This window comes from Protobothrops mucrosquamatus, unplaced genomic scaffold (genome assembly GCF_001527695.2).
Source record: "Protobothrops mucrosquamatus isolate PMUCROS unplaced genomic scaffold, P.Mucros_1.0 scaffold850, whole genome shotgun sequence".
In the NCBI taxonomy this organism is placed as follows: Eukaryota; Metazoa; Chordata; class Lepidosauria; order Squamata; family Viperidae; genus Protobothrops; species Protobothrops mucrosquamatus.
Genome location: NW_015387105.1, coordinates 152,004 through 174,459, shown reverse-complemented (window position 1 = coordinate 174,459; position 22,456 = coordinate 152,004). Strand labels below are relative to the sequence as shown.

General features: G+C 36.7%; 1 protein-coding gene across 1 annotated transcript in view; it reads left to right on the top strand.

The window, feature by feature from the left end:
• Window positions 1-22,456, top strand: part of RYR2 (ryanodine receptor 2) — a 207,825-nt gene that overhangs the window by 128,079 nt on the left and 57,290 nt on the right. The window contains exons 64-74 of the mRNA XM_015819028.1: window positions 8,788-8,848; window positions 10,312-10,550; window positions 10,951-11,032; window positions 14,891-15,015; window positions 15,582-15,896; window positions 16,211-16,451; window positions 17,033-17,120; window positions 18,362-18,454; window positions 19,604-19,774; window positions 20,724-20,783; window positions 21,054-21,239. Of these exons, the coding sequence (XP_015674514.1) occupies window positions 8,788-8,848; window positions 10,312-10,550; window positions 10,951-11,032; window positions 14,891-15,015; window positions 15,582-15,896; window positions 16,211-16,451; window positions 17,033-17,120; window positions 18,362-18,454; window positions 19,604-19,774; window positions 20,724-20,783; window positions 21,054-21,239 (1,661 nt within the window). The remainder of the gene's footprint in view (window positions 1-8,787; window positions 8,849-10,311; window positions 10,551-10,950; window positions 11,033-14,890; window positions 15,016-15,581; window positions 15,897-16,210; window positions 16,452-17,032; window positions 17,121-18,361; window positions 18,455-19,603; window positions 19,775-20,723; window positions 20,784-21,053; window positions 21,240-22,456) is intronic.

The window sequence follows — 22,456 nt, the reverse complement described above, 5'->3', positions numbered from 1 at the left end:
TATGTATATATGTATATATCCAAATTTCTTTTCTGACATATGTATATATGTATATATGTATCTGTGTATATATGTATATATGTACATATGCATATATGTATCTATGTATATATGTATATACACACACACACATATATATATGCATACACACATGTATGTATGTATGTATATACACATATATACATATATGTATATGATCCCTAATTATGCTAAAAATGCGAATCCTAGGTAAATCCATATCCTAGAAATAAAATAGTCCGAGCACCAGGATAATGTTAAAACAAAAACTGTTTAATATAAAAGTTAAAGCTGAGCTTTCCGGGGTTGCAAGTATAGTAAGAGACATGTGCCCTTTAAGAACAAACCAAGTAGAGAAAACAGATGGTCCGATAACTAGATCAAAGAGCCGGGCGCAGAGCCGCCTGGCAGTATAAAAAAGACTCCCAGCAATCTTGCATTACGCTCTGATGATGTCGGTAGTGCTGGCCGATGAAAGCTCAGCTTTAGCTTTTATATTAAACAGTTTTTGTTTTAATATTATCCTGGTGCTCGGACTATTTTATTTCTATGACATATATATATGTATGTATGTATGTATGTATGTGTGTGTGTGTGTGTGTGTGTGTGTATATACATACATATATACATACATACATACATACATACATACATACATACATACATACATACACACACACACACACACACAGAGCATTTGCATAGCCACTTTTGGAGTTATATGCCAAAGAGATCAAGTAATTCTATTGCTCTGTTTTTCATAAAATAAGTACTGCACGTTTGCCTCTGAATATGAATCATGAAAAATTCCATATAGATTTGGCAGAATAAGTTTCCCATTCCTATTACTCACAAGGTGTTGTGTGGTGTAAAATCGTTTTAATAGTTCAATTATGTATATAGCTATGTTGAAAGCTTATCATTACTATTCCTCTAAGAAAAGACAGTAATTATTGGAATCCTTGCATATTTGAAATATAATTTTGACCAGGACTCTGGCTATTTCACAGTAATTTGAAACAGATTATTGATAAATTATCTATTTTTATTTGTAATATTTATATGAGTGAGCCTAATAGGGCAGTAAGTGGCTAAGGTACTGAATTGACACTAGGGAAACACAGTTCATGGCCACGGTGAGTGCAACTTAGTGAGTGACTCTGGGCCAATCATTGGCAAAAAGATTGGCAGAGGGGTTCTCAAAGTAAAAGACAGAAGCTCAATAAAAATCGTATACCGCTAGGCCTATTTATTTATTTATTTATTGGTGTGTGTGTGTGTGTGTGTGCACACCTTGTATGCACACCTTTAATACTTGTACAAGGAGATAAAATAGAAATGGCACGTAACATCTCAGAAATGGACCATGACTTGCATCCTTAAAGAACTCACTTCTAATAGGAAAGAGACATATGCTTCAAAATTTTTGTAAGAGGTCATTCTTGTATGGCAGATGTACTGATTAAACTTTAATACATTATTGTAATGACTGGAACAATGTATCTGAGATGTATTTTATTTTTGTATCTCATACAGGATTTCTTTAGTCCTCATTGTATATATATTTGTTTCTTAATGCAATTCTATATGCATTTATACAGCATATCAGCCATTACCTGATGCTCCTTTATCAGAAATGAGAATTGGAAAGGGAGAAATGTTTCTCACTAATGGTGCCTTACTGAAAGTCACCTAAATGTCAATTTTGCTATTATTTAATTTCCACTTCAAATGCTATTATTAATAAGGCATTTTTAAAAAAAAGGCATTTGAAATATTTATATATGTGAAACTATGACACAGCACTGTTATCTCCTTGTTATTTTTATTAGTTTTTTTGTACACCTCTAAACAAATGGAATATACATTCTTCAGATAACAGTAAAACACCTACACAACATCCATTCATCTACCTAGTATTTTGTTAATTGTTTATCTCTAGATCTTTTANAAACACACAAAAAAATATATATATATATATATATATATATATATATATATATATATATATATATATATATATATATATATATATATATATATGTTCAATAATACACAATCTTCGAACTCCAGGAGGAATATAAATTAGCTGTTTATTGTTAAAAAATTTAAAACAATAAAAGCAACTATTTACAATACTAAAACAAACTTAGCTTTCGCTGATCCACTGTCAGTGTCTTCAGAGTGAAGTGTTGGGGGTGGAGAGATCTCTTATAAGCCTTGATAACCTAGTTTCTTACTCATTGACCGTGTGATAGGGCCATTCGTCCTGACTGAATTCCACAACTTCTCTCCCTCTCCTCCTTGTCCATCTTCTCCTTCCTGGTGTTGTTACTGTTGGTATGCCTTCTAGCCGCTCCCCCGCACTCACTTTGGGCCGCGGGTCCAGATCCAGTATCCCAGGTGCCCTTTCGCTGCTGTTCCCCTCTCTTCCATTCCATTTATCTGCCTGTTGCTCCTGTCTTCCACTGTTTATCATCATGAGTCCTATTTTCTCCAGTTTCCCCTCACATCTGGGTGTGTGTGCCTGCAGCCCTGCCCCATCCTTCCATCCCATCTGTCTGCAATCAGCTGGGCTGCCTGCCGGCTCGCTCCTGAATTCACTCCCTCTCCTCCTTGCCAATCCTATCCTTGCATCCGCCAGCTGTCTCCCCGTGGTCATTCCTGGCTGGGCACTCAGAATTGGCACTGTCAGTGCTTCTCCACTGCTGTCCCCCCCTCTTTCTTACCCTGCTGATCCATCCGCTGTTCTTGCCTTCCACTATTTGTCCCTCTGGGCCTTATTTTCTCCAATCTTTCTTAAATAGTTGCTTTTATTGTTTTAAATTTTTTAACAATAAACAGCTGATTTATATTCCTCCCGGAGTTTGAAGCTTGTGTATTATTGAACAGATATGCCCGGGATTTGGATTTTTAAAGTCATTAAGGACATATATATGTATATATGTATATATGTATATATGTATATATGTATATATGTATATATGTATATATGTATATATGTATATATGTATATATGTATATATGTATGTATATACACACACATATATATGCATACACACACATATATATGTATGTATGTATGTATATACACATATATACATATATATATATATATGATCCCTAATTATGCTAAAAATGCGAATCCTGGGTAAATCCATATCATAGAAATAAAATAGTCCGAGCACCAGGATAATATTAAAGCAAAAACTGTTTAATATAAAAGCTAAAGCTGAGATTTCCGGGGTTGCAAGTATAGTAAGAGATGTGTGCCCTTTAAGAACAAACCAAGTAGAGAAAACAGACGGTCCGATAACTAGATCAAAGAGCCGGGCGCAGAGCCGCCTGGCAGTATAAAAAAGACTCCCAGCAATCTTGCATTATGCTCTGATGATGTCAGTAGTGCTGGCCGACGAAAGCTCAGCTTTAGCTTTTATATTAAACAGTTTTTGTTTTAATATTATCCTGGTGCTCGGACTATTTTATTTCTATGACATATAGATATATGTATGTATGTATGTATGTATGTATGTATGTATGTATGTGTGTATACACACACACACACACACACACACACACACAGCATTTGCATAGCCACTTTTGGAGTTATATGCCAAAGAGATCAAGTACGGTAATTCTATTGCTCTGTTTTTCATAAAATAAGTACTGCATGTTTGCCTCTGAATATGAATCATGAAAAATTCCATATAGATTTGGCAGAATAAATTTCCCATTCCTATTACTCACAAGGTGTTGTGTGGTGTAAAATCGTTTTAATAGTTCAATTATGTATATAGCTATGTTGAAAGCTTATCATTACTATTCTTCTAAGAAAAGACAGTAATTATTGGAATCCTTGCATATTTGAAATATAATTTTGACCAGGACTCTGGCTATTTCACAGTAATTTGAAACAGATTATTGATAAATTATCTATTTTTATTTGTAATATTTATATGAGTGAGCCTAATAGGACAGTAAGTGGCTAAGGTACTGAATTGACACTAGGGAAACACAGTTCATGGCCACAGTTTATGGCCACGGTGAGTGCAACTTAGTGAGTGACTCTGGGCCAATCATTGGCAAAAAGATTGGCAGAGGGGTTCTCAAAGTAAAAGACAGAAGCTCAATAAAAATTGTATACCGCTAGGCCTATTTATTTATTTATTTATTTATTGGTTTGTGTGTGTGTGTATGCACACCTTGAATACTTGTACAAGGAGATAAAATAGAAATGGCACGTAACATCTCAGAAATGGACCATGATTTGCATCCTTAAAGAACTCACTTCTAATAGGAAAGAGACATATGCTTCAAAAATTTTGTAAGAGGTCATTCTTGTATGGCAGATGTACTGATTAAACTTTAATACATTATTGTAATGACTGGAACAATGTATCTTAGATGTATTTTATTTTTGTATCTCATACAGGATTTCTTTAGTCCTCATTGTATATATATTTGTTTCTTAATGCAATTCTATATGCATTTATACAGCATATCAGCCATTAGCTGATGCTCCTTTATCAGAAATGAGAATTGGAAAGGGAGAAATGTTTCTCACTAATGGTGCCTTACTGAAAGTCACCTAAATGTCAGTTTTGCTATTATTTAATTTCCACTTCAAATGCTATTATTAATAAGGCATTTTTTAAAAAAAAGGCATTTGAAATATTTATATATGTGAAACTATGACACAGCACTGTTATCTCCTTGTTATTTTTATTAGTTTTTTTGTACACCTCTAAACAAATGGAATATACATTCTTCAGATAACAGTAAAACACCTACACAACATCCATTCATCTACCTAGTATTTTGTTAATTGTTTATCTCTAGATCTTTTAAGGATTTAGTAATTTTAAGCTTTATTTATACTTTCTCTTAATTTTTTGTTCAACAGGATTCTGAGTTTAGGGATTTTATTATTATAAAATCATTATTTAAATTTTTGAGACATTTTTAGTAAAGTTAAATGTTTATTCTGTTAGACTTTTTTGACGTTCCATCTTTTATAGTTAAACTTTCCATTAGGATTATTTTATCTGAACATTATGGAAAGAATTTCATGTCACACTGAAATCTGTCGACATGGAAGTCTGAATTTGGTATTTTTTTAGGAATTTCTAATTGTCAGCAGTGCTTGCCACACCCCTGGCTCAAACAAGAAACAAGCCGTTGAGTTCACAGGTGGTTGGTTTATTCATGGAAAGCTCTGACATGCGGTATCCAAAGAAACAGCAAACAAAGTTAGTGCTGGGAGCAATCGCCTCCCAGCGCTCTAAATATATGCCTCCCAACTGGCCCCACCCCCACCCATCTACCCAGCATCCAGCGTGCACACCAGTAAGAACAGCCAGGCTAGGACGCGTGGCAAGTTTCCGGCTTCCTGCCACTTCTTCGCGCCAATCAGCTGTTTGGCGGGACGAGCATGTAGCTGACAGCCACATAGCTGTGCTCCGTAGGGTTCCCCTTCCAGCATCCAGGTAATGGAGGAAAGGGCTGTCGCTGCGGCCTCGGGTGCTGGTCCCATCCGCTGCTTCCAGATGCCTCCATCTGATGGTCTTGTCCCCTCCTCCCCCCTCCCGTTAGTGGCAAACCCACAGAGGCTTGACAGGCGATTAGTCATGAACTATGGCGGACGATGCAGCTAACCCCCCTCCTGGCTTACGGGGATTCCGTTGGTGGAATAGCCTCAGCAAATGGAGCTTTTATGTCCGCTTCCCCCACCCATGACACATCCGTGACAGGGTGCTCCTTCCACTGTACCAGGTACTGCAAGCGACCCCGGCGGATTCGGGAGTCTAGCACCTCATGGATCTCGTAATTGTCCCCTGCAACAGGACCTGGTGTCTGCCTGATGGACCGAAAACAGGACCCTTCCACCGGCTTCAGTAAACTGCAGTGGAATACCGGGTACACCTTCCCCAAAATACGGGGTAGCTGTAGCCTCACAGCAACTGAGTTAATGACTTGTACAATCCAAAATGGACCTATGAACTTTGGCCCTAGCTTTTTGCAGGGTATTTTCAGGTGCAGGTACTTGGTTGATAGGTACACCATATCCCCCACCCGAAAGGGTTTTTGAGGTGCCCGTTTCTTATTGGCCTGAGCCTTATAGCCTCTGCTGCTTTTTGTAGTGCTCTTTTTACGGTCTCCCAGACCCCGCGTATGCGGTCTATCCAGTCCTGGGGTTGGCGGGGAGAGGTCCCCCTGAGGGCACTCAGGAATCGGGATAAACTCCACCTCACGAATCACCTGGAAAGGAGCGAATCCAGTGCTGCTGTGGACTGCATTGTTATATGCCACCTTGGCAAACGGTAACAGGTCAACCCAGTCCGTCTGTTGGTAGGATACGTAACACCGCAGGTAACCGTTCCACCATTGCATTGGCCTGTTCAGCCGCCCTGTTGAGGCTGGGATGGAAAGCTGAACTAAGTTCCTGGGATGATCCGATGGAGCGGACAAACTCCCTCCAAAAGTGTGCGGTGAACTGCACTCCCCGGTCCGATATTATTTGTCAGGGCATCCTATGCAGGCAGTACACTTGTGTGATGAACATTTTGGCTAACTTCTGAGCAGACGGCAACCCTTTGTATGGAACAAAATGTGCCTGATTGGAAAATAGATTGACCACTGTCCATATGACCGTGCATCCAGGGCTCTCTGGTAGTTCCACGATGCAGTCCATGGCTATGTCCTCCCATGGCCGGGTCGGGTCTGCCACGTGTTGCAACAACCCAGGAGGCCTCCCCGTATGAAGCTTTTTCGTGGCACACATGGGGCAGTCCCGTACATATGCTTCTATGTCTGCCTTCATCCAGAATTGGCTCCTCGCCAGGTGCAGGGTTTTGAGGAACCCAAAGTGACCAGCCTGTTTAATGTCATGGCACTTCCGTAGCACCTGAGGCCTTAATACCTATGGGACATAGAATCTGTTACTTTTTCATGCCAACCTCTCCCTCTGAGTTAGGAGGGCCTGATGTCCCAGAAGCCAGGGGTCATCTTGGCTCACTCTGCAGCTCCTAGACCAGGTTGTCCGCCAGTTTGCACGTGGCCAACTGTTTGAAGGGAGGCATGATGGCCTGTACTACCTCCTCCCAATGGCTATTGTACTGGGGCATATGTGACAACGCGTCCGCCAGAGGTTTTTACCCCCTGGCACATATTTCAGCCGAAAGGCTCTCTTGCAAAGAGGGCCTTCAGGTCTTCAAAGGCCCTCTGGCAGGCTAACGTCCATGCCAGTGGCTGACCGGGGCGTGGTTACCCACTGTATGTCTCGTTCGGACAAGATTTGTTAAGGGCAGGGCCACCTTAGTGAACGAGAAGATGAACTGCCGATAGAAGTTTGCGAACCCTAGGAAGCTATGCAGCTGACAACGGGTCGGTGGTGCCTGCCACTCTATCACAACCCTGACTTTGGCAGGGTCCATCTCCACACCTTCACCCGATATATGATACCCTAGATAGTCTAACCCAGTTTGGTGGAACTTACAGTTGGACAGCTTTATGTACAGGTGCGCCCTAAGTAGCTTTTCCAGCACCTGCCGGACTAGGCGGACGTGTTTCATCACGTTAGGGGTGTAGATCAGGATGTCCAGGTACACGAGAACCCCACGATATAAATGCTCATGCAACACCTTGTTAATTAGCTGCATGAACACCGTGGGCTTCCTGCAATCTGAACGGCATCACATGGAACTGATAGCTCCCTAGCGGGCAATTAAACACCGTCTTCCACTCATCCCCTTGTTTCACCCGGACCCTGTAATACGCCTTGCGTAGATCGAGTTTGGTGAACACCTTGCCCTTTGCCAGATGGGCCAACAGGTCCATCAGCAGCAGGGGGTACATGTTCTCTACGCATACCCCATTGATGCCGTGGAAATCCACACACAAGCGCAGAGTCCCATTCTTTTCCTTGAAGAGAACTGGAGCCGTGACCTGTGACCGTGTGTAGGTCACTTAACTATAGTCTATAGTTATATCTATAGACTATAACTATAGTCTACTGGGTTATATACTTGATTATTACCTTTGTGAATTATGTAAAAAAAAATTCTTTGAGAAAAACTCTTAGACATACTTGCAGAAATACATTACAATTTTATTGTTGCCCAAAATTTTGAATAATCTATTTTTGACATCTGCATTCTCCAAGTTCTTCTTTTAAACATCAATGGGTATCTTTTACAATAACCAAATTTGCATGGCTCATTGCTTTCATTATTCTTTATCTCAGAGGTCCCCAACCTTTTGGGCACCAGGGACCGGTTCCATGGAGAGAGGTTTTTCTGTGGACCGGAGCATGTGGTTTTGTGTGCTGCCTACATCTTGCAGATGGGGCTTTGCTTGTTTGTGCGGACTGGTTGCTGGCATGCTGCGGCCCAGTACTGGTCCACGGACCAGGAGTTGGGGACCCCTACTTTATCTGACAGCTTTAGATTCAGATGTGATTCATGACACATTATAGTACATACGCTTCTATATTAATGCATAAATTAATGTAATGAAAAGATTAACTTTTAAGGAATACAATCTGAAAACTTGAAATGTCAAAAAATATTCAGGGACCATATCACATTCACGAAAAATGTATTTATCTTAGATGTTTCTTTTTTTGCATCTGCTGAAATCATTGAAATAATATTTTAATTAATATAATGTATAACATTAAATTCTATTTGTAAGTTCACCACTACTGGTGAAAAATAAAAAGCAGTACAATACAAAATCTCTCATTTTTCTCCTTTCTTCTGCTGCCCTTAGGAAATGATGCAACTTCCATTGTCAATTGTCTTCATATCTTGGGTCAGACCTTGGATGCAAGGTAAATCGCTAAACATATTTTATTAAATTATTGTTTCAATTTGCAGAAAACTGATAGGGATAACATTATTGTAAATGAATACTTAGTTGTCTTTTTCCATAAATGGAGACTTGCTAAATCAGAAAGATTAGTAATTTAGTGCCTCTGTCCCACTGAAAATATGTTTGGATGAGACATCATCTATTTATGTGTCCCAATTCCTAATTCTCATATTTAGTACTTTTAAGTTTACATGGAAATTTCATAGATTACATATTTATATATGAGCTTTCATTGTAACTATTTTCTCAGTTAGGAATGAAGGATAATTGCATAGTGAAAATGTTTCATTACAAATTATAACATTATATATTATGAGAATGTTTTAAATGTATTTAAAAGTGTGTTGCTATTACTGAAACTTTAAAAATTAGATATGTTCCATTAAGACCATCCTTCACCATACCAAAAATTTATTTTCTGTCAAATAATTCAATTGTTTATCCCTTGTAGTTTTACACTGTATGCTCTGAACTGATTCTCAAAATGATATTTTCAGATCGATTGAAGTTCACCTTTGGCACAATTACCTTGTTCCTACTCTTTGTTGTTGCTTAGTCTAAATACATGCAACTGTTAGAGCTGCATACTGCTTTTTCCTCTAACTGAGATTCCTACATTCTAATAATCACTTACGCTAGCGTATTCTGTATTTGCTACAGCTTCAGGGTAGCCTCAGGTACAGAACTGACTTGAATCTAATTGTGATGTTATCAACAGAATTAACATAATATAGAGGCTAGTATGGCTTCATACAGAGCCAGTGTACATTGTAGTCAATATATCAGACTGGGACCAAATATACACATATTTAAATTTCTACTTAATGATGTTATATAACTCTCTCTATATCATGGGTGTCAAATTTGCAATGTTATGTGACATGTGACGTATCGCAACTTTATTCTCATTGCTGGCAATGGAGTGGGCACTGTTTTGGTGTGACACATCCAGCCCACGGGCCAGCAGTTTGACACCCCTGCTCTATATAGTACTGGATAAATCTGAACCAGTCACTATCTCTCAGACAAGCTTATTTTGTAGAGATTAAAAAAATTCTCATCTAAACTACCTTGAATTCCCATAGAAATATAAATCATAATATAACAACCATAGCCAATATCATAGCTAACCTCCCCCAATCCCGTTATAATTTCAGTTTTAATTAATATCTGGATTGAGCCAATCTTCCTTCCAGGGAGGAAGCAATGACAGAATTATGTCAACTAATAATTTTGCTTACTAGATGCAAAACTATATAAATTTATAATGTCTATAATTATATAGATTTATAATGTCTTTTTATGACACTTCTCTAACCACTTGTAGTGATTCCCAAAAAGTGTGTTCCTTGGTTCAGAGGAACTGTATGGATTTCGTTCATAATAGAATATAATGTTATTTTATGTGCATACGATATACAGGACAGTGATGAAGACAGGTTTGGAATCTGTTAAGATGGCTTTGAGGACATTTTTGGATAATGCTGCAGAGGACCTGGAAAAAACAATGGAAAATCTTAAGCAGGGGCAATTCACACATACCAGGAGTCAGCCAAAAGGAGTAACACAAATTATTAATTACACAACAGTGGCTCTCTTGCCAGTATTGTCTTCACTATTTGAACACATTGGACAGCATCAGTTTGGTGAAGATTTGATATGTAAGTATTAAAACGAATAATTTATACCATTACAACTCTAAATTATGTTTAAGAACATTCTAGTTTGGCTTCTAATATTCCAGACAATAATACACCAGTGCTTTGATTTTACTGGAGTTTATAAAAACAATTTTCAAACAACAATTCCAGCTTCATTTGTTTAATTATATTGATTGTATTTATCCATCTTCAAAATGAAAATAACTAAATGCTCTTGATAAGACAGATTCAGCTGTTCTTTAGCTGTTTGTAATAATATTAGCAATTTTGCATGTCCAGATGCAAATTTCAATTGTTCTAAATTGTTTTCTGGTATGTTTATAGTAGTCTCTTAGTTCTGGGTAACAATGAAAAGCAATGCACAAAATTATTTCTTAGTTTTTCTTCCTGTTTTTCTTAGTGGAAGATGTTCAAATCTCTTGTTATAGAATACTGGCCAGCTTATATGCTTTGGGAACCAGCAAGAGCATCTATGTGGAACGGTAAGAAATAAATATGCAATATTAAAAATGTATTATGATTAGTTAAGTGAATTGTGCATGTTTGTTCGGTATAGTGTCATGTGACCATGATTTATAACTTCCTTCCACCTTCCCCATTGACTTTGTTGATGGGAAGCTGGCAGTGAAGATCACAAATGGCTACCAAGTGACCATGGGATGCTGCAACACTCATAATTACATGCAAGTTGCCAAACACAGGAGTGTATCAACTGCTGCAACTTTGAGGACTGGCTTTAAGTCTCATTTAGCATCATCATAACTTTGAACAGTCACTGTACAAGGACTACCTGTATTTCTATCCAAGTAAAGTATTAGCTAATAATAGGCTCTTTATCAAAGAATCCATCTGTGGTATCTCTAATAGTAAAGATGAGTCTGCTGTAATGGAAAAGTGTGATTGGAATATGAAAATCCATTAAAAACCTGATTCCCACCCCCCAGAAATGGCTTCATTTTATTGGCCTTCATCCAGTCCATTACTTCAATCATATCCTAAAAACCCACCTAAATCTAATAAAAAGTGAACTAGAAAATAAAAATTACAAATTAGTTTGAATATTCAACAGCATATAAAATTAGAACCTGGTGGAACTCTGTAATGTAGACATTGCTGAAAACAAACCGCATTTGGAATATTGCATCCAGTTTTGGTCATCCTGATATGAAAAAGATGTTGAAACTGGAAAAAGTGCAGAGAAGAGCAACAAAGATGATTAAGGCACTGGAGGCTAAAACATATGAAAAATAGTTGCAGGAATTGGGTATGTATAGTTTAATGAAAAGAAGAAAAAGGGGCAACATGACAGCAGTGTTCCAATATCTAAGGGGCTGCCATAAAGAAGAAGGGGTCAACCTATTCTCCATAGTACCTGAAGGTAGAATGGATGGAAACACATCAAATAGAGAACCAATCAAGAAATAAGGAGACATTTCCTGACAGTGAGAACAATTAATCAATGGAACGGTTTCCCTTCAGTGGAATGGTTTGCCTTCAGAACTAGAAGACCTCCAAGTCCCTTCCAACTCTGTTATTCTATTATTCAAATATCTCAGTACCATCTTCTGGAGATGATATTTCAAATATGAGGAGAACCACTGCAGGAGTATCCTTCCTAAAAAACCTCCGGTTTGACGTCGTGGTTTAACGGGCACAGGAAGATGGTGCTCCGTCTTCCACATTTGATTTCACCCCGCTGGGGACCCTAAAAAAGTTCGAAAGTCGCCCCAAAGAGGCGAAGAAGGAGAGGACCCTCGTCAATGGCAGAGGGACAGCGGCCCTTCCGCTGGATCTGAGGAAGCTCTCTGTGGAAGCAGGGGAAAGACTGGCTACATTCGTGTGGCCAGTCAGAAGCTGCTGAAAACCAAAGACAAGCACTAATTAGCAATTTCTGAGCAACGTGGATGGAACTGGGTGAGACTTGATCCTCTTTTTAGGGCCCTAACACTACTTTTCTGGAAAAAAGAATGCCCAAAGCAAAGAATCCTCCCTGATGAGAGAGGAAAGGGAAGTTATTGCCCTACTCCCTCAGTAAAAGAAAAGTGGTGAATTAATTGCTTTGGGGGGAAACAGAGGAAACTGCAACATCAATTTGGAACTAATACAGATCTATAGCTTTGAAATTTGGGGACTAAAAGTACCTTTGAGACTTTTTTTTAGAAAAGATATTTGAAGGTTTGCAAAATAAGCTTGGATTTGGAAAGCTGGAAGATGGTGTCAACGACATCTAGTGAAGAATTATGGCACTACAATTTATTATGCTTAAGGGAAACTTAAGCCCAGACTGAAGCCCAGACTCAGATAAGACTCTTTGTTGTTGCTGGACACTTTCACTTTTGCAGACTGCAGCTGGGAAAAGGGAAAAACAAAAACTCTTGGGCTGCTTATCTGAGTTGGGGACCCTATTAGACTATAAAGACTACATACAAAAACAAAATGAGTGTTCCATACTTAGCCTTAAATGGTAAAAAAAATCATCTTCAACACCTGTCTCCAAAGCTCCCAGCTTGATATATCAACAAGAAAATGTTAATGAATCTCAGAAAGAAATTCTTTCTATGTTGAAAGCAATCCAAGAGACAATTGTTTTATTTCAGGATGAGACTAAAAATAATGCAAATGAGATAAAAGAACAATTTTCTAACCTAAACTTACAAATCAAACAATGACTGCAAAGAAGGAATTAATAACCCAGAAAACAGAAGGAGAATTAGAGGAAACGGATCCAAAGATGGAGGACCTAAAGGAAAAAATTAACAGATAGATACAGACAAATGAAAAATTAGAAGATGCAGTGATAACACCGGAAATGGAAAAGACATCGTACTTGTCAAGATCTCAGAACACATTTGAGGATAAGGAAGAAGACCTGATCGAATGAATGGTAAAGCTGTTAGGAGAAATGCTGAATATTGACAAACAAGAAATGAAAAGAAAAACTGAAGGAGAAGGATGGAGGCTGTTTAATGAATATAAATGGGTTGAGCGTTCTTCCAAAAACACTTCAACCAAATTCTTCTCCTTGTTCCAAATAATATATACAAAAACAGAGGAAGAACTACTTGATAATTTAAATGTACTGACTTGGAAAGTTATTTGGCAAAGGAAAAAAGCTAGAGTAAGACTGAAGAAAATAGAGGTTCTGACCTATTAGATGGGATATTATACTACTAAACAGATGTTTGAATATAGCTAAGAAAATAGATAACTGTTAGAAATAAAAATATTAGAAGGATAGGATTTGTAACTAGAATATTATAATTTGTTACGGGATGGGAAATATGAAAATTCTAAAAGGGTTTGAATAAGGGAAGCTTTTGGTTACCTAAATATAATTTATGAGAAAATTATAAGCGATAGAGATATTTTGAACATTGATGGGAAATTAAAATTTTAAAAAAGTGGGAAAAGCAGGATATTGATTGAATAAATAGATTTTAAATACAAATGCAATTGAGATATATCTTGGCTAGAAAAGGTATTATAAATTGATACTATCGATATTATATATAATACCAGGAAAATGTGATGAAGATGTCTATATTTAATTGTATATGTATTAACAGTAACAATAATTGTATTTGCCCAGTATGGAAAAATGCATACTACCAGAAGAAGAGAGGACCAAGGAAGCATTGGATGGTGTAGTATTGGACTAGACTGACAAAGTTAATATGTACTACTGAATTACTAATAGACCCAGATAACACGTTGCTTATTAAGTACTTATGATTGTAAAATTAGAAAATTAATAAAATATTTATTAAAAAAAGAAAGAAAGAAATAAGGAGACATTTCCTGACAGAACAATTAATCAGTGGAACGGTTTACTTTCAGAAGTTATAGGTTCTCCATCACTGGAGGTTTTAAGAAAGAGATTAGACAACCATTTGTCTGAACTGGTATGGGGTTGGACTAGAAGACCTCCCAAGTCCCTTCCAACTCTGTTATTCTATTATTGAAATACCTTAGTACCATCTTCTGGAGATGATATTTCAAATATGAGGAGAACCACTGCAAGAGTACCCTTCCTAAAAAAACTGTTCAGAAAGATATCAAGATCTGTCATATTGAAAATGACTGAGAAGTCTAAGAAAATCAGCAAGATCAGCCCCTCAGATCAAGAAGATAATTTCAGAGTGAAAATCAGGCCTATGACTGAAACACAAATAATGTTTATGTGGTAGCAATCTGAATTAATTCTCTATCAATGTCTACTCAGATACTATTTTTGACAATAATTACCAGGCAAATTGAACATCTTAGAAGTCTTATTAATATGATACTAAACTAATGATATTTGTATTGACCTTAAAAAGATCCTTTTTTTCACTTTACAGTCAACGATCAGCTTTAGGTGAATGTTTAGCTGCTTTTGCTGGTGCCTTTCCTGTGGCATTTTTAGAAACTCATTTGAATAGTCACAATATTTATTCTATATACAATACCAAGACAACAAGAACAGGTAACTCAGTATGAATTTACTGAATGATCCAGAATTAATTATACTGCATATTTTATTTTTCTTCTTCTTTGATAATGACTAGTGTTGTGAAGCATTTCACTTTCTGTTGGAGCAGCTGCATTTTTTTTTACTGGAATCACATTTTATTCTAATTCTCTAAACCATATGTTAGAAGATGGGTGGATTGCTGTTTTAATTTATCTACTTTCATTTTGGGGCTAGTTTTTTTAAAATGAAATCCAGTTAGATGTAATAGTTTAGGACTCTTATTCTGTCAATGAAATTGAAGGAGCATTATTCCCTTTTGTCTCTGAACTCAAAATCTCTTCCAAGAGATTTTAGAAAAATCTTTGTACTTAGAGCAGATTTGAAGAGTCTGAGGAAGATGAAGGAGGAAGAGATTATGCAAAAAAAAAAAAATTATGCAAAGCAAAATCATGTGAATACTGAGTCACATACATTCAGAAAATAGACATGGATGATGAGTGATGTTTGGAAATACATACATATATATATATATATTGTTTGACGTGGTATTATATTAATATGCAATATTGTTCTTCTAGATTTGCCAAACAGCGTAAAGGAACTTAGTCCAAATATTCCATCTCTGGAAAAATTAATGGAAGAAATTGTGGAATTAGCTGAATCAGGCATTCGCTATACACAAATGCCTCATGTAATGGAAGTTATATTGCCCATGCTTTGTAGTTATATGTCACATTGGTGGGAACATGGACCAGAAAACAGTCATAACAAGAGTGAAATGTGCTGCACAGCATTGACTTCAGATGATATGAATACTCTTCTGGGAAACATTCTAAAAATCATACATAACAATTTGGGCATAGATGAAGGAGCCTGGATGAAGAGATTGGCAGGTAGGAGAAAGTTTTGGTTCATTTTTACCTGCATTTTTTAAAAAAATATAAAGAAACCGATAAAAGCAAAACCAGCTAATTTCAATAAAAGCATTGCACATTTTAAAAAGGCTAAATGAAATACGAAAGGCAGAGGCTCCATCCAGCTTATCAGAAGATGCATGTGGATTTAATAATAGGAATATAGTTTGCATTTCTTTGAGGACCAAAATTCTAGTAGAGTAACTGTAATATAAATCTGTTGAAAATAGTAACATCTTTAATGTAGTTTTCCCACCTACTAATATGCAGTAAAATTAATGGATTATTTACAGTGTTTTCGCAGCCTATCATAAGTAAAGTGAAGCCGGAGCTTCTGAAAACACATTTTCTTCCACTGATGGAGAAACTGAAGAAAAAAGCAGCTATGGTGATCGCTGATGAAGAACACTTACGAGCAGAAGGCAGGGGTGATATGTCTGAGGCAGAACTGCTCATCCTAGATGAATTCACTACACTTTCCCGGGACCTTTATGCCTTCTATCCATTGTTAATCAGATTTGTGGACTACAACAGGTACACAGAAAACTACTGTAGTTTTTAAATGCCTTATTTTAAATCACATGATGGGAGCGAGTTCTTAGATCCACAAATTGTAACTGCTCTATTGACTAGAATTTATTAGATGTTTAACATTATTATGAATTAGTTTAAGACCAAGGTTTTTTTTAAATCACATGATGGGAGTGAGTTCTTAGATTCACAAATTGTAACTGCTCTATTGACTAGAATTTATTAGATGTTTAACATTATTATGAATTAATTTAAGACAAAGGTTTTTTTAAAAAAATTAATGGTATAGGAATGCAGTTCATCAATGCAATATCTTGAATGAATTATTGCTTCATCTAAGGGAACTACAGGTAATTCTTATTGTCTCTTCTTTTACTGATTTCTCTTTTTACCTTTTTTCTCCCTTCTTTTCCTCTTTACCTGGAGATGCTAAGAATCTAATCCTCTTGCTGAGGACTGTGTTCCATAAATCCAGAAAACTGGACTATATGCATACATATTTTAATGCTGAAGATTCCGAAGTTTCTTTGTCATTTCTGCTACAAATAGGAGTGATTCTCCCTCCCTTTTTTTTTAAATTTCAGAGCAAAATGGCTCAAAGAGCCCAACCCTGAAGCCGAAGATTTGTTTCGTATGGTTGCAGAAGTTTTCATTTACTGGTCGAAATCCCATGTATGTATTTTTTAAATTTCATAACTAAGAGTGTTGATGTCAGAGTATTGAGCATCAGATACATGCAGAGGTCTCTTGGTGCAACAGCTTCCAGATGAGATGTGCAATCCAGTCAAAGTCCTGACCTTTGGTACATGTGCATGATATTGATATAAACACAAAAGGAATAGGGCAGTGGTGGCGAACCTATGGCATGCGTGCCAGAGGCGGCACTCAGAGCCCTCTCTGTGGGCACGTGTGCCATGCCCCGGAGATGGCAACCGTCCCTCTTCAACCAGCCGTCCGTTAACTCGCTGAGGTCCCATGTGGCCGGATGCATCCCAGCACGGCTGGTTTCCCTCCCCCCGTCCCATCCCTCCTGGCTCGCATGCTCTCCTTTTCCTGGGCATGACCCACTGCATCGCCTCCTCAGCTGTCAGCTGGCCATTCAGTTCAGAGGTGGCTTCTCTGAACTTCTGGTGGTGGGCGGCGGAGCCCCAGAGTGTGCCGGTCAAGGGGCCAGCCAGCTGTGGCTGCTGACGGACACTGTCAGCCCCCATGCGCTCGCTGGCCTCTGTGTGCGGGGGCTGAAGGTGCCAGGCAACAGCTGCCCCAGCCCCTGCCTCGCCTTGCTCTGCGACAATGGCACCCCTGCCTGCCTCGCCTTGCCTCACCTCACCCCACAGGACAAGCCTCCTGCCCACCGCCCTACCTGCCAGAGACCCCCTGGATCTCCAACCCTGCCCGGCCCTCACAGGCGTCCCTCCCCACAAGCAACATCAAGGTTGCAATTTGTTATGCAAAGCTTTATTCTTTCATCTTATAAATAAATGGCAGCTATAGATGACATTCATATAGGTCTAAAGCTTTGTCTGGGTTATCTTTTTTATTCTGATTTTTTTTAAAGGGCTCATTAGAATCAAACTTTTTTCAAGTACTTAGCATTTCTTGTCATTATGATACCTTAAGGTTTTTGTTTTATTTGTTTCAAAGTATTTGTTTGGAAAATATTGGAGAAAGTTATTTTCTTTTACAAACAATTTGGAAGGGAGCAATAGGGAAAGTATATTTTCTCAAAAAAAGGATGTTTGCATATAATAAGTTCAGTTTTGTTGAAAACTTATATTATATAGATTATGATTTGATAATGCAATTGTATAGCACTATATAAATTTTAAGATTCAATGTGAAGGAGGAAATGGAAGAGCCAGATAGTGAATTTTGTAATACTTCGTGTTTTTATATTCTTTGTAACATTACAGAATTTTAAAAGGGAAGAACAGAACTTTGTGGTGCAAAATGAAATCAACAATATGTCTTTCCTTATTACTGACACTAAATCGAAGATGTCCAAGGTATAAGAATTTACAAATACTGCTGCATTTATCAAAATATTTGCTAAAATCTCTAGTTTTTTAAAATAATTACAGTCTTCCACATATATTGGGATATTGAAATGGTCCAAACATTTTTAGAATATTCTAAATATTTCCTAAACATGTTATCTGTAGAGATAAAGGTTGTGAAAAGGATGTATATTCCTAGTTTGAAATTTTTTTAACCATTATGAACCAACTCCAAATTTCACATCCATCTACAGGAGGATCCCTAGTCTCATTTCATCAGTGTGGAAAATCTGGGTGCAAATGACTATCAAATGTAATTACCAAGTAACTTGTGTCATATATAGAAAATAATTATCCTCATTGTCCTGACACACTTCCCTCCCCAACACATTAATTTTATTTCTATCGTTCAATAGATGTTTTCTCTCTTTTACTAAATATAAATTGTTTTCTCTTTCTAACTTTTTGAAGTACAAAAGCTGAGGTTATGTCCAGCATATCCATTTTTCCAGGAAACGTTTTGAAAAACCAAGTTGCTAAGTGACACTGCAGCTTCTCTCTCTTCTGTATCCAATCTTTTTATCCCTTCCCTGAATTGGGTTGGTTTTTGAGGTTACATCATTATTTTAAAGTGACACTAAAAATGTATACCTGATTAGACAAGTCATCTTACTGAAGGCCATAAGAAGGATATGCAGTTAATAGGCAGATTCAAGAATTCCTGCTGTCATTGTCATATTTAAAAAGAAACAAAGAGAAATAGATGCAACTGGAATGACATTCAACTGTGAACAGTTGTGCTGTATTAACAATATATCATTAAGGAAACCAGTATTATGAGAGCAAAATAATGGCATGATAGTAATGTAGTTGAAAACAATAAGACATAGTGGCAGTATCATAAGAAGTTCCATCTGCTCTGTACAAGTGCAAATAAAAGATCATAATAAAGTTTGTCACAAGAGTGAGCATAAAGATAATACAAATGAAAAATTATATTGCACTTCTAGATTACTGCCATCATTACTGATATAAAACATTTCACGACAAAGTAATTTCCCTGGTGTTTCTTCCTTTTTCATTTCAACAGCCCCAAGAGATAATTATTACTTCCCTTATTTTATAATTTGAGAATGAATTATTACTTCTACATTGCAGACAGCTGTTTCTGATCAGGAAAGAAAAAAAATGAAACGGAAAGGAGATCGTTACTCAACTCAGACTTCTCTGATTGTGGCTGCATTAAAAAGATTGCTTCCTATTGGGCTAAATATTTGTGCACCTGGTGACCAAGAATTAATTGCTCTGGCAAAAAATCGATTGAGCATGGTAGGTTTCCTCTATAAATCATTTCTATATGTAGAACTTCACTTAATGTGCTCAATAACTGTGTATGATCCTCCCCTTTATGGAGACAGTACTCCTATTGGACTGCTACAAGAGTCTTGTTACTGTTTATTTATTTATTACTTATTTATTTATACCTAACTACCTGTCTCACTTGGATAGAGGGTCTGTGCAGTGTACAATATGATCAATAAAATTAAACATTAACATCAGAGTAATTTAGGAATAAAAAAATTAAAATTATAAAACAACATTATAAAAAATTCAAAAGATAAAGAATTCCAAGGGGGGATTCTCATGGCACAGTATGTATCCAAAAACCATATGATATTTGCCTGGCTTATTTCTTCTTAGAAGTTAATTGGCTTCCTGCCATTAAAAATAATGTTAATTACAGGGATTTCTTGTCCATTATTCTACTCTTTTTTAAAACATACGACAACTAGCTTCTTCAGAGGCTGGTCTTTTCTTCTGGAACACACTTGGGTGACAACCAGTATATTCAATAAGAATGATATCAGAGAGGAACAATGTTATCCCTTTCCTATAAACAAGATTCAAAATGTTAAAAAAACACTTTCCAAAGTAACTATGAATGGTGTTGAAGTGGCTTAGATAGCGATAATACCAGATAGCTGCTGTATGCTAACTAAATGGAGCTGGTTAAGGAATGGAGAAATCTCTTCCTCTAGATTACTCTTGTTATGCTTGTTACACAAGAATATTTCACCCAAGTAAAGATTGCTCTACTACGGAACTCATAAGAACCAAAATTTATAGTACGTTTAATCCCATTTTACATATTTATCGTGGCATACCATAATAATAAAAAACTGTAGCTTTGCAAGGTGCTTAGAATTATTTTTCTGCAAGGGATATTCCTCCTTATATAATATTTTTCAGTAAAATATTTGATATATTTTCTTGACAGAAGGACACCGAGGATGAAGTTCGAGATATTATTCGCAACAACCTTCATTTACAGGGCAAGGTAATTTTCAAGTATTAATAAGTTTTGCTTCTGACCTAATCTTTCAAACAGCAAGTTATATATGAGTGCAGGTTGATACATATATGTATATATCTGTTCATGTATCCATATGTGCACACCAGGTGTAGAGCCAAAAATAGTACAAATGTCTGTGAAATGTAAGCAAAGATTCTAATGGTCTCATAAAGTTAAACTATAATCTGTATATAATTGTTTGGTTATTCATAATTTGAGACATATTTTTAGCACCTCATATATATTTTCTTGCAGCTTGAAGATCCTGCAATTAGATGGCAGGTGGCCCTTTACAAAGATCTACCGAACAGAACTGATATCACTTCAGATCCAGAAAAGACTGTGGAACGGGTTCTGGATATAGCTAATGTACTTTTCCATCTGGAACAGGTTAGATGTATTATTGGCATTTTAATATTAATTTGTTTTACATATTCAGTAGTGTACTGTGGAAAAATGTCCTGCTGATATACTTATTTTGCATTGAAAGTATTTGTTTTCTATTATGTTCTTCCAAAAATTTATTGCATTCCATGAATATGCTAGTAGTCCTTGCTTAACAACCACTCATTAAGATTCTTCACTCATCCCTACCAGAAAACATACACCTCTCCCCATGATGAGGCACCATAACAGGATCTAGAGGTGCACAGGAGGGAGAAGCAGTATAGTCCGTCCATTGTTTATGCCTGGGTGAATATTCAAACTATTAATCAGGAAACAAAAGTCATTAGTCTGAAGTCATTAGTCTGAAGCAACCTTGGCTTTCTTATACCAGCTGAAGTGGCATACAAAGACATTTAAAGTAGCAGTTTATTAAAAGGCATAATGATAAATTGTGCTCCCAAAAACGAGGGAATGCCTTCTTGAAGTTCTTTTACTCTTTTGGACCTTGATAATAGTTAGAATTCAATTTAGTTAGATAATAGTTAGAATTCAATTTAGAATTCTCAAATATTTAAGTAAACAGGGTATTCTTCTTTAACCAAGTCAAGGCAACAACAACAACAACGAAATCTGTGCAACTTGAATGTGTGGGAATCTCCCATTAAAATATCTTTGGATTGGGAAAATCATTGTTATTCTGTTCTGGGTGAAAAACATTAATCCTCATCTACACACAGTCACCATTCTCTTCTTAATGTGACTGTATTATAATTTCAAAATATTTACACTTTTTCAAGTGACATATTTTTTATATATAGTTTAATATCCTTTCTTTTACCCACATAAGTAAAATTAAATGCATCATTTTGATTTTTTTTCTACTTCATGTATTATTTTCTTTTATTATTTCCAGAACTTCTCTAATCGTCGATGGAAATGTTTCAGAATGGGAAGTATAGAGTATATGCTCATATATTAATTATGTTAGGAATGTATTGGTTTTGCCTTTAATAATTTTGTTTATGCATTTTGATGTGTTACATCTCTAAATATCTGATTTGTGATTATATTTTAGGTGCAATTTCTCCCAACTTGCTTGCTCCACTTTGATTTATTCTTTTGTTTGAAAGGTTTTGCACTTAATCTGACTGAGGTTTTTTGTATTACACTTTTATCTCTTTCTTTGTCTCAATTATGACATTCACAATTCCTTGTTTGGGTTTCAGTTATTCAGTGTACTAATAAATTTATTTTATGTCCTCACAATGTGT